Source organism: Marmota marmota, unplaced genomic scaffold (assembly GCF_001458135.2).
Source record: "Marmota marmota marmota unplaced genomic scaffold, marMar, whole genome shotgun sequence".
In the NCBI taxonomy this organism is placed as follows: domain Eukaryota; kingdom Metazoa; phylum Chordata; class Mammalia; order Rodentia; family Sciuridae; genus Marmota; species Marmota marmota.
Window position 1 is genome coordinate 14299601 of NW_025999932.1, and position 21795 is coordinate 14321395.

Here is a 21795-nt window from a genome sequence, read left to right on the forward strand (position 1 = left end):
AGACATTTCTTCTAGAATGTCCCCCAAGGGTCCATGTTTTAAAGGCTTTATTCTGAGCATGAGGTCTAGAGGAATTTAGGTCATTGGGATCATGATGTCAAAGGAGACTGTGAGACTCCAGTCTCTTTCTCTTCTTGCATCCTGCACATGAAACGAACAAGCTTCCTCCACCAACCATCCTGCCATGATATATGGCCTTGGCTTGTGCCCAAAAACAAGCCAACTGATGGACAGATACCTCTAAAACTGTAAGCCAAAATAAGTTGATTATCTCAAGTATCTTATTATTGCTAACAGGAAGCTAACTCACACATCTATTACCAAAAAGAGATAAGAAGTTTTGGCAAGGGTGTGGAGAAAAGGGAATCCTTCTATATTGGTAAGACTGTAGGGCTGGGGATATAGCTCAGTTGGTAGAGTGCTTGCCTTGCATGCACAAGGCCCTGGGTTCAATCCCCAGCACCACCAAAAAAAAAAACAAAACATTAATTGGGGCTGGGGATGTGGCTCAAGCGGTAGCGCGCTCGCCTGGCATGCGTGCGGCCCGGGTTCGATTCTCAGCACCACCTACATACAAAGATGTGTCCGCCGAAAACTAAAAAAATAAATAAATATTTAAAAAAAAAAAAAAAAAGACTGTAAATTGTTATAGCCATTATGGAAAAAAGTATGGAGAGGTTCTCAAAAAAATTAAAATAGAACTACCATATGACTTAGTAACTTCTCTCCTTGGTATATACTCAAAGGAAATGAAATCACCACTTTGTAAATATATCTATAATTTTATGTTCATTGCAGCACTGTTTACAAAGGCCAAGATATGGAAACAACTTAGATTTCTGCCATACTTGGATCTTGAATGTCCCCCACCCCCAAAGGTCCATGTGGTAAAGGTTTGATCTCCAGCATGATGCTATTGGGGGAAGTGGAAACTCTAAAGAAGTGGGGTGTAATAGAAGGTCTTTAGGTCATTGGGAGCATGCCCTTAAAGGGGATAATGGGATCCCAGCTCTAGTTATGTGTTATCCTGAAACAGGCACAAAGCAACAGATTCTGGACTAAAACTTCTAAACCTGTGAATGAAAATAAACCTTTTCTAAGTTGATTTTTCTCAGGTATTTTTAAAGTAAAAGCAATCAAACAGTGTCCATCAGTGGACAAATGGACAAAGAAACTGTCACATACACACACACACAAACACAATTATTCAGCCATAAAAAGGCAGATATCCTGCCGTTTGCTACAACATGGGTGGACTCAGAGAACATTATGCCAGACATAACATTATGCCAAATATATGAAATAACCAGATACAGAAAGCAAAATATTATATGACTTCACTTATATGTGGAATCTTTTGAAAACAAATTTTCAGTCTACATAGAGAATAAAACAGTGGTTGTACCAGGGTCTGTTTGAGAAATAAGAAATGGAGAGTAGTGGGTCAAAGGATACAATATAGCAGATATGTAGGATTGACAAATCTAATGATTAATGTACAATATTAGGAATATAGTTAATAATAATATGTGTGAGTCATATTCAGGATTTATTACTAAATGAGTAGATTACAGGTACTCTTGTCACATGGAAAAAAACATGGATGTAGATATAATGGATACATTACTTTCTTCCAGTTTAGTAACAGTCACTGTACTATAAATGTATCTTTATGCTGTCATGTTGTATACCTTAAATATACACAATAAAATTAATTTAAAAAATTAATTTTAAAAAGTAAAATGTTAGAGGCTGGGGTTGTGGCTCAGTGGTAGCGCGCTTGCCTAGCACGTGTAACGCACTGGATTTGATTCTCAGCACCACATACAAATAAATAAACTAAAGGGCGATCAACAACTAAAAAATATTAAAAAATAATAATAATAAGATGGTAGACTTTGGCATAACATACATTCATTGATCTACTTGTTTTTTAGATACTAATATTGCCAAGGCTGAAAAATTTAATTATAGTTTAGGGAGTAAACAGCACAAATTTTAAAAAATTTATACACTTGATAATATATAAAAAAATATGGAATACTTAAGTCACATTCTCTAGTGACTTCTGGAATTTGCCTTTATATTCTTTCTGAATGGCAAAAAAAGAAACCAAGAAAAGAACCAATTTTTAAAAATGAATATTATACAAATCAGAGAGAAGGAAATTACATTCAAGCACTCTAAGGTCCTTATGTTATCCACAATGTTAAAGCTTACTATTGTTAAATTTAAAAAGCACAAGGCCAATGGCCTGAGGTTATCACCTACAGTGAGTTCCCACTTAAAGTAACTACTCGATTTCGTATATAAAAAACAAAACTAAAAACCTAACAAAATCAAAGAACTTCAGCCAATCACAAGCAGTAAACCTCATCCAATTGCAGGCTGTCAACTCACTGACCATGTCCAAACAAGGCAAAGGCAGCACTTTCACCGATCAAGCTATTTCTATACCTCATTTCCAATTTCTTTCTATAAAATAATCATGGCCACATTGGAGACCGCAGCTCTCTGAACCTTTTCTGGTTCTAAGTACTGTCCAATTCATAAACCCTTCTTTGCTAAAATAAACTGCCATATTTAACATGTTGAAAGTTTTAATACTATTTAGCTATAGTAATCGAGAGCCTAAGAATGGCAAAGGACAGACACATTGAGCAATGAAACAGAATAGAGAACTCAGAAGGACCCACACAAGTACAGCCAACTGAAAGAGGTGCAAAAGCAACTCACTAAAGGAAATTGCTAGAGTAATGGGACATCCAAAGGCAAAACAGATCAAGCTTGACTCTAACTTCATATTATTATACAAAACTTAATTCAAAATAGGTTACAGACTTAAATGTAAAACTTAAAAGCATAAAGCAGGAGAAAAGTTTTATAACTTAGAGCTTGATGACTATTTCTTAGAAATGATACCAAAAGCACCTTGTACTTTGTGCTTTCCATAGAAGTGGAAAAAAAAAAAAACAATAAATTCTGTCAAAATTAAAGCTTTTGTTCTATAAAAGACACTGAAGAAAACTAAAATATGCACTGGGGCTGGGGCTCAGCGGTAGAGCACTCATCTCGCATGTGTGAGGCTCTGGGTTCAATCTTCAACACCACATAAATAAAATAAAAAGGTATTGTGTCCACCTACAACTAAAAAAATATTTAAAAAAAGAAAACTAAAATATTTGCAAATATATACACGTATCTGACAAAATACCTTAAACATAAAGAATACTCATAACACCACAGTTTTTTTTTTAAGTAATCCTATGAGAATATGGGCAAAAAACATTAACAGATATTTCATTGAAAAGGATTTACAGATGAAAATGTAAATGCATCATTAACCATTAGGGAAATGTAGATTAAAATCATAATTTGATGACAAAAATAAAAAATAATAGTGATATCAAATCCTGGACCAAGGATGAAGAGGAATGTAAAATGGTACAGTCACTCTAGAAAGCAATTTGGAGATTTCTTACAAAACTAAACACATAATTAATATTCAATCCAGCAACTGAACTCTTGGGCATTTACCTCAGAGAAATTAAAATTCATGTTTACATAAAGACCTTTACAAGAATGTTCATAGTAGCTTTATTTGCAGTAACCCAAATGACAAAAACAATCAAAACATCCCTCAAGTGATGAATGGAAAATTATGTCATATAAGTACCATGGAATATTGAGCAGTGAAAAGGAATAAACTAAGTGATGTATGCCAAAACTGGGATGATTCTCCAGAAAATTATGCTGAATAAAAAAAAAGTCAATTGCAAAAGGTTATATAACATTTTTGAAATGTCAAAATTTGAAAAATGAATAACAAATTAGTGGTTGCCAAGAATTATGGATAGGGACCCAGAAGAGCAACAGAGAGGATTCTGGTGGTAATAGAACTGTTTGGTACTGCTTACTCTGGTGGTGACCACAAAAAACAACATACGTGATAAAGTGTACAGGAGTGAATACACACACACACACACAGCAATGAATAATAAAACAGAGAGAATCTAAATAAATTGGTAGACTGTATGAATGTCAATGTCCTGGTTTTCATATTGTAATACAGTTTTACAACATATTGCCATTAGGGGAAACTGGGTAAAGAATACATGGGCTCTCTGTATTACTTCTTTGTATTAAATGTGAATCTACAAATACGTTAGTAAAATTTTCAAATAAAAATAAAAGATGATTCAGTACAGATGCACACTCTCACGGAAGAATCTCTACAGTAATAGCAAGGGTAGTTTTAAGAACACATTTGCAAGATGACAGCACCCAGCAATCCAAAAGTAGAAGGTAGAAAGTACTGCTTCTTATTTCTGAGAGGTTTTAATATAAATTGTAGAAAAGACATTAACACAAGCCAAGATTCCAAAATCTCACTTTTCTAAAAGGTTACAACCAATGCCCACTAACAATTACTTTGTGCTAAAACTTTATCCAAAATTATTGTGCTGCATCTAAAGGCTACTATAAAGTTGTGAATGGAAATAAATTCTAAGTTTTACATTTAAGCATTTGCAAGAAACAGAAACATTTTCTCACCATCTATCACTCATCCATTTGACACATTCACACAACATTGGCTCTGAATAAAGGCCTGGCCCAGGAAGAGTTAGTCCAGCACTATTGCCTCCCCACCAACCAATCTTCCACCTGCTCTCCTGAATTATTAATTTAAGAGCATCATCTTCCCAAGTAGGCAGAGAAAATAGATAAATACAAAATGACAGCCAATTTAATTGAGACTACGAAACAGCTTCTCGTTCAATACAATTAATATTTTTGGCGGGGGGGTTATCTACAGATGACTAAGTATTATGACAGGATTATGACAATGTTATAAACTTTAGTTTTGTTTTTGTAGTAGTTATCAGAGTAAGCATTTCAATAAGCTGCAAAAAATGAAAATAACAAACAATGAGTTATATCTTCTAAGATCAGTCCAGAAACAAATCCACATTAATCAGAAATGTAGATCTTATGTCAAATACGGGCAACAGACTGGCTGATTCTCTCCTTCTAAATCATTTTTCAATATAAACCCCTTCACTGACATACAATCTATAAAACCCACCACCCCCCATCAACAAATCCAAAGCACTTGATGGCTGTGAATTAGCCATAATGGATGATTGCAAATTCTTTGTTAAAAATCTGTTTCCACCAAGCAAGGTGGTGCACGACTGTAATCCCAGAAGCTCCAGAAGCTGGGGCAGGAGGATCACAAGTTCGAAGACAGTCTTAGCAATTTAGTTAAGCCCTGAGCAACTCAGTGAGACACTGTCTCAAAATAAAAAATAAAAAGGGCTGGGAACTGGCTCAGTGGCTAAGCGCCCCGGTTCAATCCCTAGTTCCAAAAAAAAAAAAAAAGTTCTGTTTCATGATTCCTCTCAAACAAATGAAGCACCCCTTAAGTCACTCAGACTTTAAGAATACCTCAACATCCCATCTATTAATTCTTCATTTTATTACTTGTGCTTTAGGAATCTTGTGGAAGAAGTCTGTTCCTAAGTCAATATGATGGAGAATTGGGCCTAAATTTTCTTCTAGTAGGTACAGGGTTTCTGGTCTAATGCCTAGGTCCCTTATCCACTTTGAGTTGATTTTTGTGCAGAGTGAGAGACAGGGATTCAATTTCATTCTACTACATATGGATTTCCAGTTTCCCCAGCACCATTTGTTGAAGATGCTATCTTTTCTCCAATGTAGCCTTTGTCTAGTGTGAGATAACTGTAGTTATGTGGGTTTGTCTCTGTCTTCTATTCTGTACCATTGGTCTTCATGTCTATTTTGGTGCCAATACCATGCAATTTTTGTTACTGTGGCCCTATAGTATAATTTAAGGTCTCGTATTATGATACCCCTGCTTCACTTTTCTCTCTAAAGATTGCTTTGGCTCTTCTGGGACTCTTTTTTATCCAAATGCATTTTATGACTGCTTTTTCTGTTTCTATAAAGAATGTCATCATAATTTTAATAGAAATTGCATTAAATCTGTATAGTGCTTTTGGTGGTATGGCCATTTTGACAATATTAATTCTCCTTATCCAAGAACGTGGGAGATCTTTCCATCTTCTAAAGTCTTCTTCAATTTAGTTCTTTAGTGTTCTGTAATTTTCATTGTAGTGGTCTTTCACCTCTTTTGTTAGATTGAGTCCCAAGCATTTTATTTTTTGAGGCTATAGGACAGTTTTCCTAATTTGTTTCAGCTGATTCATCATTGATGACTAGGAATGCAATAGACTTATGGATGTTAATTTTATATCCTGTTACTGTCCTGAATTCATTTATGACTTCTAGAAGCTTTCTGGTGGAGTTTTTTTGTTTGTTTGTTTTTTGTGGGGGTCTTCTAAATATAGAATTATGTCATTGGCATATAGAAATACTTGGAGCTCTTCTTTAACTATTCACATCCCTTTAATTTGTGTCTTCCACCTAATTGCTTGGCTAGAGTTTCAAGGACTATGTTTAATCCAAGTGGTGAAAAAGGACATCCCTGTCTTGCTCCTGTTCTTAGAATGCTTTCAATTTTTCTTCATTTAGAATGATGTTGCCTTGGATTTAGCATATATAGCTTTTATATTGTTGAGGTGTGTTCCTACTATCCCAGTTTTTCTAGTGTTTTGAACATGAGGAGATGCTGTATTTGTCAAATGCTTTTTCTGCATCTGTTGAGATAATGTGATCTCTCTCTTTAAGTCTATTGATGTGAGGTATTACATTTATTGATTTCAAATGCTTTTTTTGCATCGATTGAGATAATGTGATTTCTCTCTAAGTCTATTTTGATGTGAGGTACTACATTTATTGATTTCCATATGCTGAACCAATCTTGCATTCCTGGGATTAATCCCAATTGATCATGGTGCAGTATCTCTTTAATATGTTTTTGTATGTGATTTGCCAGTATTTTAAGCTTCTTAACAACAAAGGAAAAAATCAAGAGCATGAAGAGAGAAAAATCATTGCCACCTGCACCTCAGATAGAGCTATATAAAGAACTCTAGGATATATAAAGAACTCAAAAAAATTTTTAACATACAAAAAAACAAATATCCTAATCAATAAATGGGCAAAGGAACTGAACAGGCACTTCATAGAAGAAATAAGAATGGTCAAAGAATATATAAAAATGTTCAACATCTCTAGCAATTAGAGAAATGCCAATTAAAACTACACTGAGATCCCATATCTCACTCCAGTCAGAATGGCAACCATCAAGAACACAAATAACAATAAATGTTATTGAAGACGTGGGGGAAAAGGTTCACTCATACATTGCTGGTGGGAATGCAGGAATGCAAATTGGTGCATCCACTATGGAAAGAAGTATGGGATTCCTCAGAAAACTTGGAATGGAACTACCATTTGATCCATTTATCCTACTCTTGTTATATACCCCAAAGACTTAAAATCAGTATACTACAGTGCCACAGCCACATTAATGTTTACAGCAGCTCAATTTACAATAGTTAAGCTATGGAACTAACTTAGATACCCTACAACAGATGAAGGGATTAAGAAAATGTGATATATATACATAATGGAAAATTACTCAGCCATAAAGAAGAATGGAAATTATGGTATTTGCTGGTAAATGGATGGAACTGGAGACTATCATGCTAAGTGAAATAAGCCAATCCCCAAAAACCAGAGCCAAATGTTCTCTCTGATATGCAGATGCACACACAATAAGTGGGGGAGAGAGAAGAATAGATTCATCCTTAACCCACTGGATTAGACAAAGGTAGGAAGAACATGGCGGGCCACCAGCAATGATGGCCATAGGAGACCCACTGACCTTCAGCAGAGGGAGCAGTGCCAGGGAGCAAGCTTGGCACCATGACCCAGAAGCCCACCTTTGGCAAGCCTCAAGTAGAACTACATGTCCACCTTGATGGGGCTGTCAAGCCTAAAACCATCTTATACTACAGCAGGAAGTAAGGGATTGCCCTCCCCAGCTAACAAAGCAGAGGAGCTACAGAACTTCATTAGCATCAATAAGCCACAGTCTCTAGCCAAGCTGGAGTATTACTTTTCTGCTATCACAGGCTTCAGAAAGGCCATAAAAAGAATCACCTACATGTTTGTGGAGATGAAGGCCAAAGAGGGCGTGGTGTATGAAGAGGTGCACTATAGCCCACACCTGGCTGGCCAACTCCAAAGTGGAACCGATCCCCTAGAACCAGACCAAAGGGGACCTCACCCCAGATGAGATAGTGGACATAGTAGACAAGGGCCTGAAGGAGGGGGAGCAAGCCTTTGGGGTCAAGGTGCAGTCCATCCTGTGCTGCATGTGCAGGTCCCTTGAAGTGGGGGAGCTGTGTAAGAAGTACCAGCAGCATACTGTGGTGGTCATCAACCTGGCTGGTGAAGAGATCAAAGGAAGCAGCTTCTTTCCAGGGCATGTGGAGGCCTACCAGTAGGTGGTAAAGAGCGGCATCCATCACACCGCCCATGCCAGGGAGGTAGGTTCTGCAGAGGTGGTGCAAGAGGTTGTGGAGACATTCAAGTCCAAGAAGCTGGGACGTGGGTACCATGCCCTGGAGGACAAGTAACTTTATAACAGGCTGTGGCAGGAAAACACTTTGAGGTCTGCCCTTGGTCTAGCTATCCCACAGGTGCCTGGAAGGCAAAAACCGAGCATGCAGTCATTGGGTTCAAGAATGACCAGGCCAATTACTCGCTCAACACAGATGACCTGCTCATCTTCAAGTCTACCCTGGACCCTGACTACCAGATGACGAAACAGAACATGGTCTTCATCAAGGAGGAATTTAAGTGAGTGAACATCAATGCAGCAAAGTCCAGCTTCCTCTAAGCAGATGAGAAGAAGGAGCTCCTTGACCAGCTCTACAGAGCCTATAAGATGCTTCTGGGCAGGACCCCTGATGATGGCAGGGCCATCTTCTGAGCCCTGTGGATGGAGTCTTCACAACTCTGGGATCAAGCTACACTCTAACCTGTATTCCTTCCAAGAAGACAAAGATTTTTAAAAGCTACTGATGCTCTCGAGACTACGTAAACACAGACCTTGGCATGGCCATCTCTCCTCTGTTTATGTGCCCTGGGCAGGGACCAGGGCTCTGGCCAATGCCATGGATGATTCTGAAACCCTCCCCCTACAGCAATACTTGCTGAAAATCTGGTGCTCAATAAAGCAGCTGGTGGCTGGTAAAAAAACTAAAAAGAAGGGAGGAGGGACGGGAATAGGAAAGACAGTAATGAATCAGGCATAACTTCCCTATGTACCTACTTGAATATATAACCAGTGAAACTCCAAATCATGTACAACTGCAAAAATGGGATCCTAATGTATCCATAATATGTCAAAATATACTCTATTATTATCTATATCTAAAAAGAATTTAAAAAAAGAATACCTCAGCAGAGATTTTTAGAGTCTCAGGATAAAACAGAGTAAGTTATCTGTACAAACTGAATTAGGATCATATATTGATTGTATGCACTTTACTCTCCAACTGTTAATTAAGGTCATTCTTTGATGTCAGAAGCCTGTGATTCTTATATACATAAATCAGACAATTTTCCTTTTTAGCTATAGAATTACTACTAAATGTCTTAATACAAAGAAAAAAAAAAAGCCCAATATGTTCTCTCAAAATAACATATACATAGAGCCAGGTACAAATTAAACTTACCACTTTTTTAAAATCATCTTCTGCTTCATCAAGTTTTCCTTGTTTAAGTAATAAGTGACCTCTCTGTAATCTTGCCTAGGGAAAAGGAAAAAAAAAAAAAGAGAGAATTGTCCCGAGTACTATTCATTTCTAAACTTTCTTTAAAATACAAAGAATAAAACTCAGTAAGATAATGATGTAAATAATACTCTTCCAACGCTCATTTGACTTGGCAACTAAAAATAATTCCTGGAATCAATGAATGTATAAAATTTTTGTGAAAGTGTCCCTCCTTAAAAATACTTTTTTCTCTCTGGGTGCAGTAACACACCTGTTGGGGTACTTGGGGTACCGAGACAGAAAGGACCACAAGTTCAAGGTCAATCTAGGCAACTTAGTGAGACCCTGTCTCAAAATAAAAAGGGCAGGAGATGTAACTCAGTGGTAGAGTACCCCTTGGTTCAATTCCTAGTACCACAAAAAATAATACATTTTGCTCTATCCAAGAAAACTGAAAACATATTTCCACACAAAAACTTGTACATGAATATTCATAGATGTAAACTGAAGTTTCCATCAGCTAATAAATCAATAAATACATTTGATACATCCAAGCAATGAATTATTTATTATTCAGTCATAAAAAGGAATGCCTGGGCTGGCGTATGGCTCAGTGGTAGCATGCTCATCTAGCAAGCGCAAGGCCCTGGGTTCGATCCTCAGCACCACATAAAAACAAATAAAGGTACTGTGTCCAACTACAACTAAAAAAAAAATATTAAAAAAAAAAGGAATGCAGTGTTGATACATACTACAACATGAAAGAACTTTGAAAACACCCTCATTTTTATGAAATATCCCAAAATAGGCAAATCCATGATAAGCTGTTGCCAGGGACTAGGGTAGAAATGGGGAGTGATTGCAAATAGGTACAGAGTTTCTTTTGAGGGTGACAAAAGCATCCTGGAACTAGACAGTGATGATAATTACACAACTTTATGAACATACTAAGAACCACTGAATACTTTAAAACACTGACTTTGATGATATGTGATTTATATTCAATTTTTAAAAATACTTTCTGCCACTAATATGAAAGTTGTATTATTTGAGATTTTATCAAAGATCCAGAAATGGGTTTGCTTTATATTAACTCTCAATGCAAATATTTACTCTGCTATAACAAGAAGGACAGTGCCTCTCCTCTTTCATCTCTAATATTCCTCCTCTTCTAATGAGCATAATCTCATCTCTTCCAGTATCAACTCTCTGATGACCAATGTCTACCAGAAAACAGAAATCACCTTGATATTCCACTTATCAATTTTACAGTACATAAAATTTCCCTAATCCTCTGTCAAATACATCAATACATGTAAAAAGCAAAATTAAAGTTATTTCAACTAGCTAATAGCTAACACTAGGAAAATGAGCTACTTAATCTTTGTGAAACACTGTGCTTAGCTGTGTAGAGTTAACAGATTCAATAAAAATTTGACACTTGAGAACTGCATCTTTTAAAAAATGAAAATATTTCAAACAATCACTTCATATATAATTGTTATCTCAAATCCTTTTTGAAGTATGGCAGGATATAAATACTAAATGGTCACCATATTAATTCTGAAACCATCTAATTGGTCATTGGTTCTATCTGTTCTGCCTCAGAAAGCGCCAGCTTGGTTCCATCCAATGAGTTCCCTGTGCACACATCACGGCTCTTAAAGTGACATACCAATCTTCACAGAAGTTCTACACCTCGGAAGCCTGTGCCTTGGTTCCAGGGAGAGCCCTGCTAACTCCTCATGGTATCCTCACCAAAAACCACCACTTAAGTGAACTTCCCTCTTTATTCTTTCTGCTACAGTCTTAACTGAAACTTGTCAGACAGATGACAGCCTCTTAATTCAGCTCCTTATTTCATGCCTTCCGCACATCTTCCCCTACTTTCCATCTCCACACAAATTTGTGTTTTTAAACCACATAGCTAATATTATCGTCAGGCCTCTTCCTGAGGGACTGAACACAGAGGTGCTCTACCACTGAGCTCTATCCTCCAGTTCTTTTTATTTTATTTTTTATTTTAAGACAGGGTCTCACTGAGTAGGACAGGATGATCTCAAACTTGCAATCCTTTTGCCTCAGCCTCCTTAGTAGGGATTACAGGTGTGCACCACCACCATGCCCAGACAGACTTCGTTGTTTTTTGTGTTACTACTATACGTTTTATTTCTCCCTATGTTGCCCAGGCAGCCTTTCAATCTTGGGAATCACGAGAACCTCCTGCCTCAGACTCCCAAGTGGTCAGGACTAAAGGTACATGACACTACACCCAGAAATTCAAGGGACTTTGAATTTCTCTTTGTCCCCAGTAGTAGCTTTGATATGCTCTGGTTATGCCTAGCTTTCCAATTCTCACAATAAGAAACAATGACCAGAGGCTAGGGTTGTGGCTGTGTGGTAGAGCACTTGCCTACCATGTATGAGACACTGGGTTCAAACCTCAGCACCACATAAAAATAAATAAGTATTGTTTCCATCTATAACTTAAAAAAAAAAAAAGACCTCTTCCAAGTTCCTTAAGCTCCCCTTTAAACAAAGTGTAGATACACTTACTGCAGTGAAATCCATCTTCAATTCAATCACTTTAGTTAAATCAGGAAGTGCTGCTTTCGATTTTCCCATAGCTAGAAAGACTGTAGCTCTTCGATAGTATGCAATATAGTTATCAGGATCACCATCTGAAAATTAAAATAATATCATTAACTCTATTCAAAAAAATTAAATCACCTGAACAGTATTAGAGTTTATAATGCTATTAAGAAAGGCATTAAAAAAATAATTTCTTCATCAAAAATGAGTCATGAAGGGGCTGAGGTTATAGCTTAGTAATAGAGCACATTCAAGGCCCTGGATTCCATCCCCAACACCAACCTCCACCCAAGAGGAAAAAAAAAAAAAACCTGCAAGTTCCACCCCTCAAAGACTTATCATCTAGGAAATAGTATATTAGGGGAATGTATGTGTCAGGATAGTACATGATCATTTAAAATTATGGTTCTGAATAGTCGTCGATGGCACTGCAAACTATGTGAAGTACTGCCAAGGAAAGGTGGGACAAGATGAGAGAATAACCTATAAACAAAACCAAACATGAAAGGAGACATGTAAATGGCCAGTATGCACAGGAAAAGATGCTCACTACCACCAACCATTAGAGAAATGCAAATTAAAACCATATTGAGATACTACTTTACAACCATTAGATGCCTGTTATTAAAAAAGAAGAAGATATAAATAATAGTTGAAAGCAGGACTCAAATATATATTTGTTCCTCTGTATTCACAGCAGTATTATTACAATAGCCCAAAACTGGAAACAACCCAAATGTCCATCAATGGATGAATAAACAAAATGTGGTATATACATACAATGGAATATTATTCAGTCTTACAGAGAAATGAAATTCTGATTTATGCTAAAACATGAATGAACTTTGAAAACATTATGCTAAGTGAAGTAAGCCAAGACAAAAAAGGTAAAATGTTTTATGATTCCACTTATGTGTGAGACTTACATTACTCAGATTCATAGAAAGTAGAATGATAGTTGACAGAGAATGGTGGAGAGGTCAGAAATGAGAAATTACTATTTAATAGGTACAGAATTTTAGTTTAGGATGACAAATCCTGGAGATGGATGGTGATAGTTGTGCAACAATGTGAACACACAATGCCACTGACGTATACAATCAAAAATCACAAAATGGTAAATCTTGTTACATATATTTCACGCCAGAATAAAAAAGTAAAATAGTCTTTTTTGAAAAAAAGAATTTAGGCATATCAACAATGAAAATGGATTTTCCTTAAATCTACAAACAAATTTCATATATGACCCCAGCTAAGTGTCCCTGAAATTTCTTTCCTGATCAATTTCCCTTGAAAGACTTAGAAAGAAGAGCAAAACCAGCAGCCTGTGTATACAGTATTTCTTATAACATAAGAAATTAGCTTGAGGAAAGCAAAACAAACAAAGTTACCATGCTTAGAACATGCTTGATATAGAATATTTTCAATTCAGTTTATATTTTATTTGGAATGTGCAATAAATTAAAATTTCACAGATCTGGTCAGCATAACTGGCCATAGTTGCACCTGAGAGCTACATGTCAATATCTTGGCAGCTATCTAGGCAGAGGTACCAGGTTTTCTTCTACTGTCCATATATTCCAAAATGTTTCACAATAAACACAGGTTACTTTTATATTCATTAACTATTAAAAAACTCAGAGGCATTATAATAAAAAATAAACCATTAATATACTATTACAAGCCAAATTCTATTACATACTAATAGCAATTTCCTAATCACAGAAGTTAAAAGAAATAAAGTATATCACCATATTCAGAAGTTGAAAACTATAAACATTTTAGTGAATGTATAACTATCTCAGTGAGTGAATAAACATTCAATGAACTTTTTTGTAATCAAGCAATGCACTAATACATGGATGATATCACAAATAACTTATATTTTCAAAGCTCTGAAAAAGTTATTGGCTGATAAACACACACAAACACCTCAGAAGAGATCCAAAAGGCCAATATATATTCAGTATGTTTTAATATACTGAATATTCCCATCATATAAAGTTTAAACTTTATTTCCTATATTATGAATAATCCATGTTTTACATAAAATGATAAATTTTCTTGAACTGGTGTAGTTCCTCAGAGATTATATTGAATCACTGCTATTTGCCAAATAATAATGAAATAACACTGCTACTCAAATCTGGAATGTACTAACAGTATTTCAAATCCTCCTTTTTACTCAATTTCACCAATCAATTACCACCTTTACTGTTTACATCTTTCAGTGAGTGATATTTTACTAAGTATTTTGGAGAAGAGTCATCTCAAGGTCTTATATTGCATTTGTAAACCAAAAATAGTCACCTGGAATTACTTTAACAATATTCCATAGCCCCTGACATTTCTGCTAAATGTGAGACTTCAAAAGCATACTTTGAATTACACAAAGGGGAATAAAGGTAAGGCAGAGGGAATGGGAATAGGAAAGATAGTAGAATGAATCAGACATTATTACTTTCCTATGTGCAATTTTGAATACATGACCAATGTAATTCCACATCATGTACAACCAGAAGAATGGGAAATTATACTGTTTATATGTACACTATGTCAAAATACATTCTACTGTTATTTATAACTAATAAGAACAAATAAAAATAAAATTTTAAAAAGCAGATCATAAAGTACATAATAGGTATTAAGTATAAATTTCTGCAAATATTCTAATAGCAATAGTTGTGTATTTTAAGAAATGCTTTTTTGAAGACAATAACTGAAAATAATTTCTATTACCATACTGCAGCTCTGATGACAGTGAATCACAAGAAAAAGTGCAGACTTAGTAGTGATGTGGTCATACAGTAAATGGCCCTTAGAGAAAAGTAACTTGTGTAAATTGTTATGCCAAGTAACTACTACCTATCAAGATAAGTTAATCCCTGAAATACAAAATTCTTAGTGGAAACTCCACATAGTTAAGAAAACTCTTAGGTACACATCAAACTCATATATAGAAAAGCCAATCTCTAGAGACAAAAAAAAAAAATTAGATTTATTACTATATATTTTATATGTATGGTTATATCTTACTTCCAAAAAAACTTTATATTCATTATTCTCACCTAATCTTCACATAAATTCCTTTGGGTGGCACACTGAAAACCATTAGGAATCTGCAGCTAATTTATTTAGATCTAGACTGTCTTACACAATTGGACCAAGGTCACAGCATTATCAAATGATAAAGAAAAATATTAAAATGTATGTTTCCTATTATTCCAGAGAGCTAATTACATAAATAAAAATATAAGCTGAAGAAAATTATTGCCAGACCAATCCCTACCTGCTTTTTGTTTTTATAGTAAAATAACAATGAAATCATAATTCTCTGGAAGCACAAGTGTAACTTATGAAAAATAAACTACCTCCTTACCTGTTGAGTAGTTGACTAGTCTCTCTTAAACTATCACAAATCAAGATGAAATGTACGAGTAAATAAAAAAGGGATCTAAGGAAAGTCAATATCAAAAAGTCCTCACATAAAAGTTTAGGCAGTGACTCATAAGAAAACCCTTCAAGCCCTCACTTTTAACCTATTTATTGTCATCTCATTCTCAGTCCTAACAGATTAAAAGCTGCAATGACATCTGATGCTACAGACAGACACAAGTAAGCACAAAGAAGTAACAGCATCAAGAGTGGTTGGAATTTGACCAATACTGAAGAGTCAATGAACCACAGAATCTTCCAAGGGCATCAAAGTAATTACCATACTGATAGCCCAAGACATCAAGAAAATTAAACTGTATTAGGTGAAGTCTGTGTAAGAAATCAGAAAACTATTTAATACATTAAGTATTCTGTCAAAATGTTGAGTTATTCTTGCTACTTATAGTAAATCTCATTACCTCTTATGTTGGATACATATGCGTTCAAGATTTATTAATCTATTTCATCCAGATTCCTGCAAATATCTTTAATGTTTTCTTTAACATGAAACAATCCTTATTTGAAATTTTATCCATAAAAAGAGCTACTAATTAGAATTCACTAAAACAGCCACTGAGTGATTTGGTTTATAATACAAACCTACTGCGGCATGAAATTGAGATAAAGCATCAGCTAGCTGTCCAGCTGCAAGTAATTTCTTGCCCAATTCAAGATGTTTCTCAACATCTGCATTTACTCCACATTCAGCACCTAAAAATAAATAAATAATCAGTTAATTTTCCATGATCCAAATTTAATTCTCAAAAACAAAACTTAGTTATCTGGCTCAGTCATCTACTGTTATGAGAAAAAGCCACAGAAGCTAAAAATCCTAGAGAAAGTAACCATTAAACTCAAACAGCCCTTCATTTTATAAAAGAAGCCCCAAAATTTACCCATATCAACCTAACCAGTCAAAAGATTATAGCCAGTATACAAACTAAAATAATTGCCTAACACCCATAGTGAAAATATTTCAAATAAAATTAAAACTACTTTGTTAAGCTAGAATCTCATCTTAATATTCAAATTACTGTGCATCTATAATGCACCAAACACTGTTCTAAGTACTTGGGATAAGTGTACCTGACTTTATGGTGGGAGGAGATGGACAATAATTAGTAAGTAAATAATGTTAGGTAAAAAGTACTTTGGAGGGCTGGAGGTATAGTTCAGTTGGTAGAATGCTTGCCTCACATGCATAAGGCTCTGGGTTCAATCCCCAGCACCACACACACACACACACACACAAAAAAAAAAAAAAAACTATGGAAAAAGTCAAGTGATCTGAGAGGATTGAGAGTATAGGGTGATGGGGCCAGACAGAGTAAATAAGGGGGTTAAGAGCAGGCATCCTTGAGAAGCTGACATCAAAGTGACTTAAAGAAAGTGAGGAATTCATCATGCAGGGATCTAGGAAAAAAACTTTCCAAGAAGAACCAGCTAGTGTAAGGGCCCTAAGCCAGGAGAGCACGGACATGTTCCAGAAACAGCAAGGAGGCCTGGACAACTGCAGCAGAGCCAACAGAGAGTGATATGAGGTCACAGAAATAGCGGGATGATTATGTAGAGTTTGGGATTTTTCTCTTGGTAAAAAAAACGGGGGGAGGGGGTACTACTGAAGCATCTTGAATAGAATACATGACCTGACTGACCAGGCCAATTATCACAAATTTCCTCTCAACTCTGAATTCCTCCTTCAGCAGCTGCACTAAATTAATGGACTGGAGTTTTTAAGCATTTCTTGTTTTACACTGAGCACAATGTTATGTTCCGTCAGTAAAGGGCACTGAAGAGAACTGCAGGAAGGACACTTCCTGGTTCTGCTTGCTGCATTTTATTTTTTTCTGGCTCCTGCTAACATGGTCTGTTATGCCACTTCTACTACAGGGTATGTATGGGGAGGACATCCAGTGGTGCTCTGCCCTAGCCAGAGGCCATGTGTCCAGAGGCCCAACCCCAGGAACCTGTCAGCCTTGGCCCAGGCACCTCATAACAAGGACACTGTACATTCTAGCTACACATACCCACAGCAGCTCCCAATCACCTCTACAAATAAACCAACCAGCTTTGGCTCACCTATACCTGACAGGGTTGTTTCCTATCTGCCCAGCTACTATGGCAACAACTCAGCCAATTTCACCATTAACAAACTCAGGCTACTACTATACCTTATCCAATGAGGCCTGAATCCCAGCCTTGAGAAAGGGGCCTCTATTCCAAGTTGGCTCTTCCTTGGGTCTGTCAGCTCTGGAATATCTTTTAGCATTCTCTTTGCATCCTGTGTTACTCTCCTATCATATCTTAATAATTTTTTTTACAGTAAGTCTTCCCTTTCATATTATTGTGTGCTTTGGCTCCTGAATGGACCCAAACTAATACACAGTTGGTATTGGAATTCCCAGGAGACAGACCCACAAAAGGCGATTTGAGGATTGAGTTGGCAGTACCCTTGGAACTTGAGTTAGTTCTGAGCTCCTTGACAATGGAAAAGGAGATGTTGGTAATCCATTGTAAGTACTAGAATCACAATTAGGTCACCACTTATGGTTGATCATAACAAAGTGCTGAGACAGATGTCTTAGAAGGCCAAGTACCTGCCATACCTAACCATATGGCAAAAATGGTGAAAATAAAGACTGCAATGTGAGGTTGATTCTTCTGAATACTTTACTAAAACAGAGAAAAATAACAAATCTCAAGTCCTTATAAGCCTCTCTTCCTTGTCTGAGGAGACTAGCCTTTCAAACTACTATTTCAAAAACCATAAGACAATCTTATAGGGAAGAAGGCTGAAAAGGGGGACACATTATTCTCAAAACTGACCATAACTACTCCTATTATCTATAATTAGAGTCAAATCTCAGCAGGCTCTTGAGAGACAGATATATGCTATGATCCAAAGGACATAGCAAAAGCCTTTGCTGATAAACAAGTAGAACCCTACAGAACATGTATGAGAATGGATTCTAAAGGTGCTAGACCAAGAAAAGTGAAATGAAACACAATACTAGGTCTAACTCACTGATCAGTGCACACTTACTAGAGCAGAGATCAGAAACTGTTTTTGTGAATAAAATTTTACTAGAACACAGTCATATCTAATAATGAATGGGCCATATTAGCTGCTTTTATGCCACAACAACAAAGTTAGGTAGTTGTGACAAAACCCACGTGGCCTGTAAAACCTAAAATATTTATGATCTGATCCTATACTCAAGATCCTATATGGAATGTGTTAACTCATGCAGCTAGAGTTGGCTCTAGTCATTTACTTGGTCAGCTGACAGAAATTTGGATTAATAATGGTTTACATTTAATAAGGCAGAGATTCCAGAGTTTGCCTATCAAGATAAGAGGAAGGATCCAACTGCTGAGAAAGATAGGAATGTTGGACTAGATTTATCATTTGTCACCTACACACCAACCTCTGACCTTTGTTCCATGAAACAATCCAGAAGACACTCTCTTTATTAAAACACTGAAAAACATATTGCTGAGAGACCATCTGCAACCTTTTTTTTTTAAGAGAGAGAGAGAGGAGAGAGAGAATTTTAATATTTACTTTTCAGTTTTTGGTGGACACAACATCGTTGTTTGTATGTGGTGATGAGGATGGAACCTGGGCCGCACGCATGCCAGGCAAGCGCGCTACCGCTTGAGCCACATCCCCAGCCCCCATCTGCAACCTTTTCAAAGCTCTATGGTTACTCCCATATATAACGGCTATGACTATGAAGGGATGCCACCACTGAGATGGGCTTCCTGATTTCAGTGGGATGATGGGATCCTGGAGTAGTAGAAGCTGAAGTACCAGTACTTATCAGACACTAAGTGGACACATCAACTATAAAAGGCATCAGGTAGATAAAATGACATGGTCTATGCATATCACTCAACTTATACAAAGGACCCATGAATAAAATGGCCTTGGTGACAAAGATGGAAGCTTTGAATGAGTTCAAACCCATAAATTAGTCCTGACCAAAGCTGACCTTATTAAAGTTACTGCTGGTATGTAATCTGCCAACACCAGAGCACAACATTGGGTTCCCAATATGGCATCTCTGGTAGAGAGAGGGGAACATCCAGGGCAAGGGCAGACTTATTTTACCTAGTTCTCTTCCATAATAGATTTCCTTCTCATATTTTCGATATGAATTTGCCTAAAATGCTTCTGCCAACACACCATTCATAGACACCAAATGCATTATCCACCATCACAGTATTTCACACAGCACTATCTCATCAAAGAGCACATTTCACACCAAAGGAGGTATGCAGTGTGCACATTACACATATGTGGCAAAACCAAGGGATTAACTGCTTTTACCACATACACACATTTCCTACGAATTGGAAGGTGAGACTGCCGCCTGGACATTTTGCATTCCCAGTGCAACTGAAACCAACAGGCAAAAAACTGCCCAATTCAACTGGTTTGAAAAATTGGTCCAGTTACCAAGGGAAAATGAGGTTGCTGGTAAACAGTGGAGGGAAAGCAGGCTAAGAGGAACTCAAGAGATCCTTCAGGGCACATCTTAGTACTTGCATGCCCAATACTAACGGTCAATATGAAAAAATACAGGAACCAAAAATCAGGCAGAACAATTAAGACTAAGACTCTTCAGTTAGGAAAGTTTGTGAGTTAGAAGAGCCAGAGAAGCAGAGATTCTAGCTAAAGGCAAGAGAAGTACAGAACAGATAGTTCACGAAGGAAATCACAAATATCAATAGACTTTGTGACCACTTACAGACACAAAGACTATAGTAGCTTTGCATATTTTCTCTTTGCTTGTTATACACGTGTGTTTACTTGCATAATCATCCCTCAACATTCAAAAGGAATTGGTTCCTAGACAACGACAACGACAACACCACCACCACCACCACCTCTGTATATACCAAAATCCACACATATCTTAGTCCCTTATATAAAATGATATGGTAATTGCATATAACTTAAAAATATCCTCTGGTATATTTTAAATCCTCTTTAGATCTGTAATTATAGAGCTTTACATCTATAATTCCTAATACAAAGTAAATGTTGTTAGTTGCTATACTTTTTCATTTAGAGAATGATGACAAGGAAAAAAGTCTATAAATCTTTGGAATAGATGCTTTTTTTTTTCCTGAATGTTTTATATTTATGGTTGGCAGAAACCACAGACACAGAGCCCATAATATATTAACTATATACATACAGGCAGCCCTCATAATTCAGATTCTATTTTAATTCACCCACTTAATAAAATTCATTTGTACTCAAAGCACCTTTACAACCTTTTGGGAACAGGTGCACATGCAGGCAGTAAAAATCTTGAGCCAGCTGTTCCCAGTTAAAGTCAAACAAGCAACACTGCCTTGTTTCAGCTTTCCTATTATAAATAAAGGTCCTTTCCTTAGTGCAATTAGTGTCATTTTTTTGTGTTCATCTTGGTAATTTCATCACTTTTAAAAGGCTCCTAAGCATAGTACTGAAGATCAAGGTTAATGATTCAACTCTATATCTTAAATAAGATTTATTTTAACAGAAACACACAGAAAACAAGGTTGTCTTAATCTGTTGACAAAAATGTTGTGACCTGAGGCTTGCAATAACTTAACAATTTTATTTTCCCCTAAAAGTAATGCTTAGTTCAACACTTGTTCATTCAATGTTTGCAATGATTTCACAAATAATTTCCTACCAAGGCATATTATAATGAAAATGCCTAGCATACAGAATAAGGAGAGAATTTTTTTAATATTTATTTTTTAGTTTTCGGTGGACACAACATCTTTATTTTATTTTGTTATGTGGTGCTGAGGATCGAACCCAGCGCCCCGCACATGCCAGGCAAGCACGTTACTGCTTGAACCATATCCCCAGCCCAGGAGAGAATTTTTAAAAGCCATGAGAGAAAGGAATCAGATTACATATAGGGGGAAAAAATTGGGTTATCTGCAGATTTTTCAACCCAGACCCTGAAAGCTAGAAGATCCTAGAACAACATATATCAAGCTATGAAAGAAAATGGATGCCAACCAAGAATCTTTTTTTTTTTTTTTT

At 36.3% G+C, this 21795-nt stretch overlaps 1 protein-coding gene, 1 non-coding gene and 1 pseudogene across 3 annotated transcripts in view; 2 read left to right on the forward strand and 1 right to left on the reverse strand.

Moving 5' to 3' along the window:
* The window catches only part of Dnajc3 (DnaJ heat shock protein family (Hsp40) member C3), a 60411-nt gene that overhangs the window by 16764 nt on the left and 21852 nt on the right, over positions 1-21795 (reverse strand). Inside the window, exons 2-4 of one of the 2 annotated variants that reach the window (XM_015484149.2) lie at positions 16341-16451; positions 12270-12394; positions 9675-9749 (exon numbers count right to left, since the gene is read on the reverse strand). In XM_015484149.2, the coding sequence (XP_015339635.1) occupies positions 9675-9749; positions 12270-12394; positions 16341-16451 (311 nt within the window). The remainder of the gene's footprint in view (positions 1-9674; positions 9750-12269; positions 12395-16340; positions 16452-21795) is intronic. The other variant, XM_015484150.2, reaches the window with a different exon arrangement.
* Positions 396-468, forward strand: Trnaa-ugc. The gene has a single exon. It is a non-coding gene; the product is annotated as a tRNA-Ala (tRNA).
* On the forward strand, positions 7428-9186 carry LOC107140942 (annotated as a pseudogene).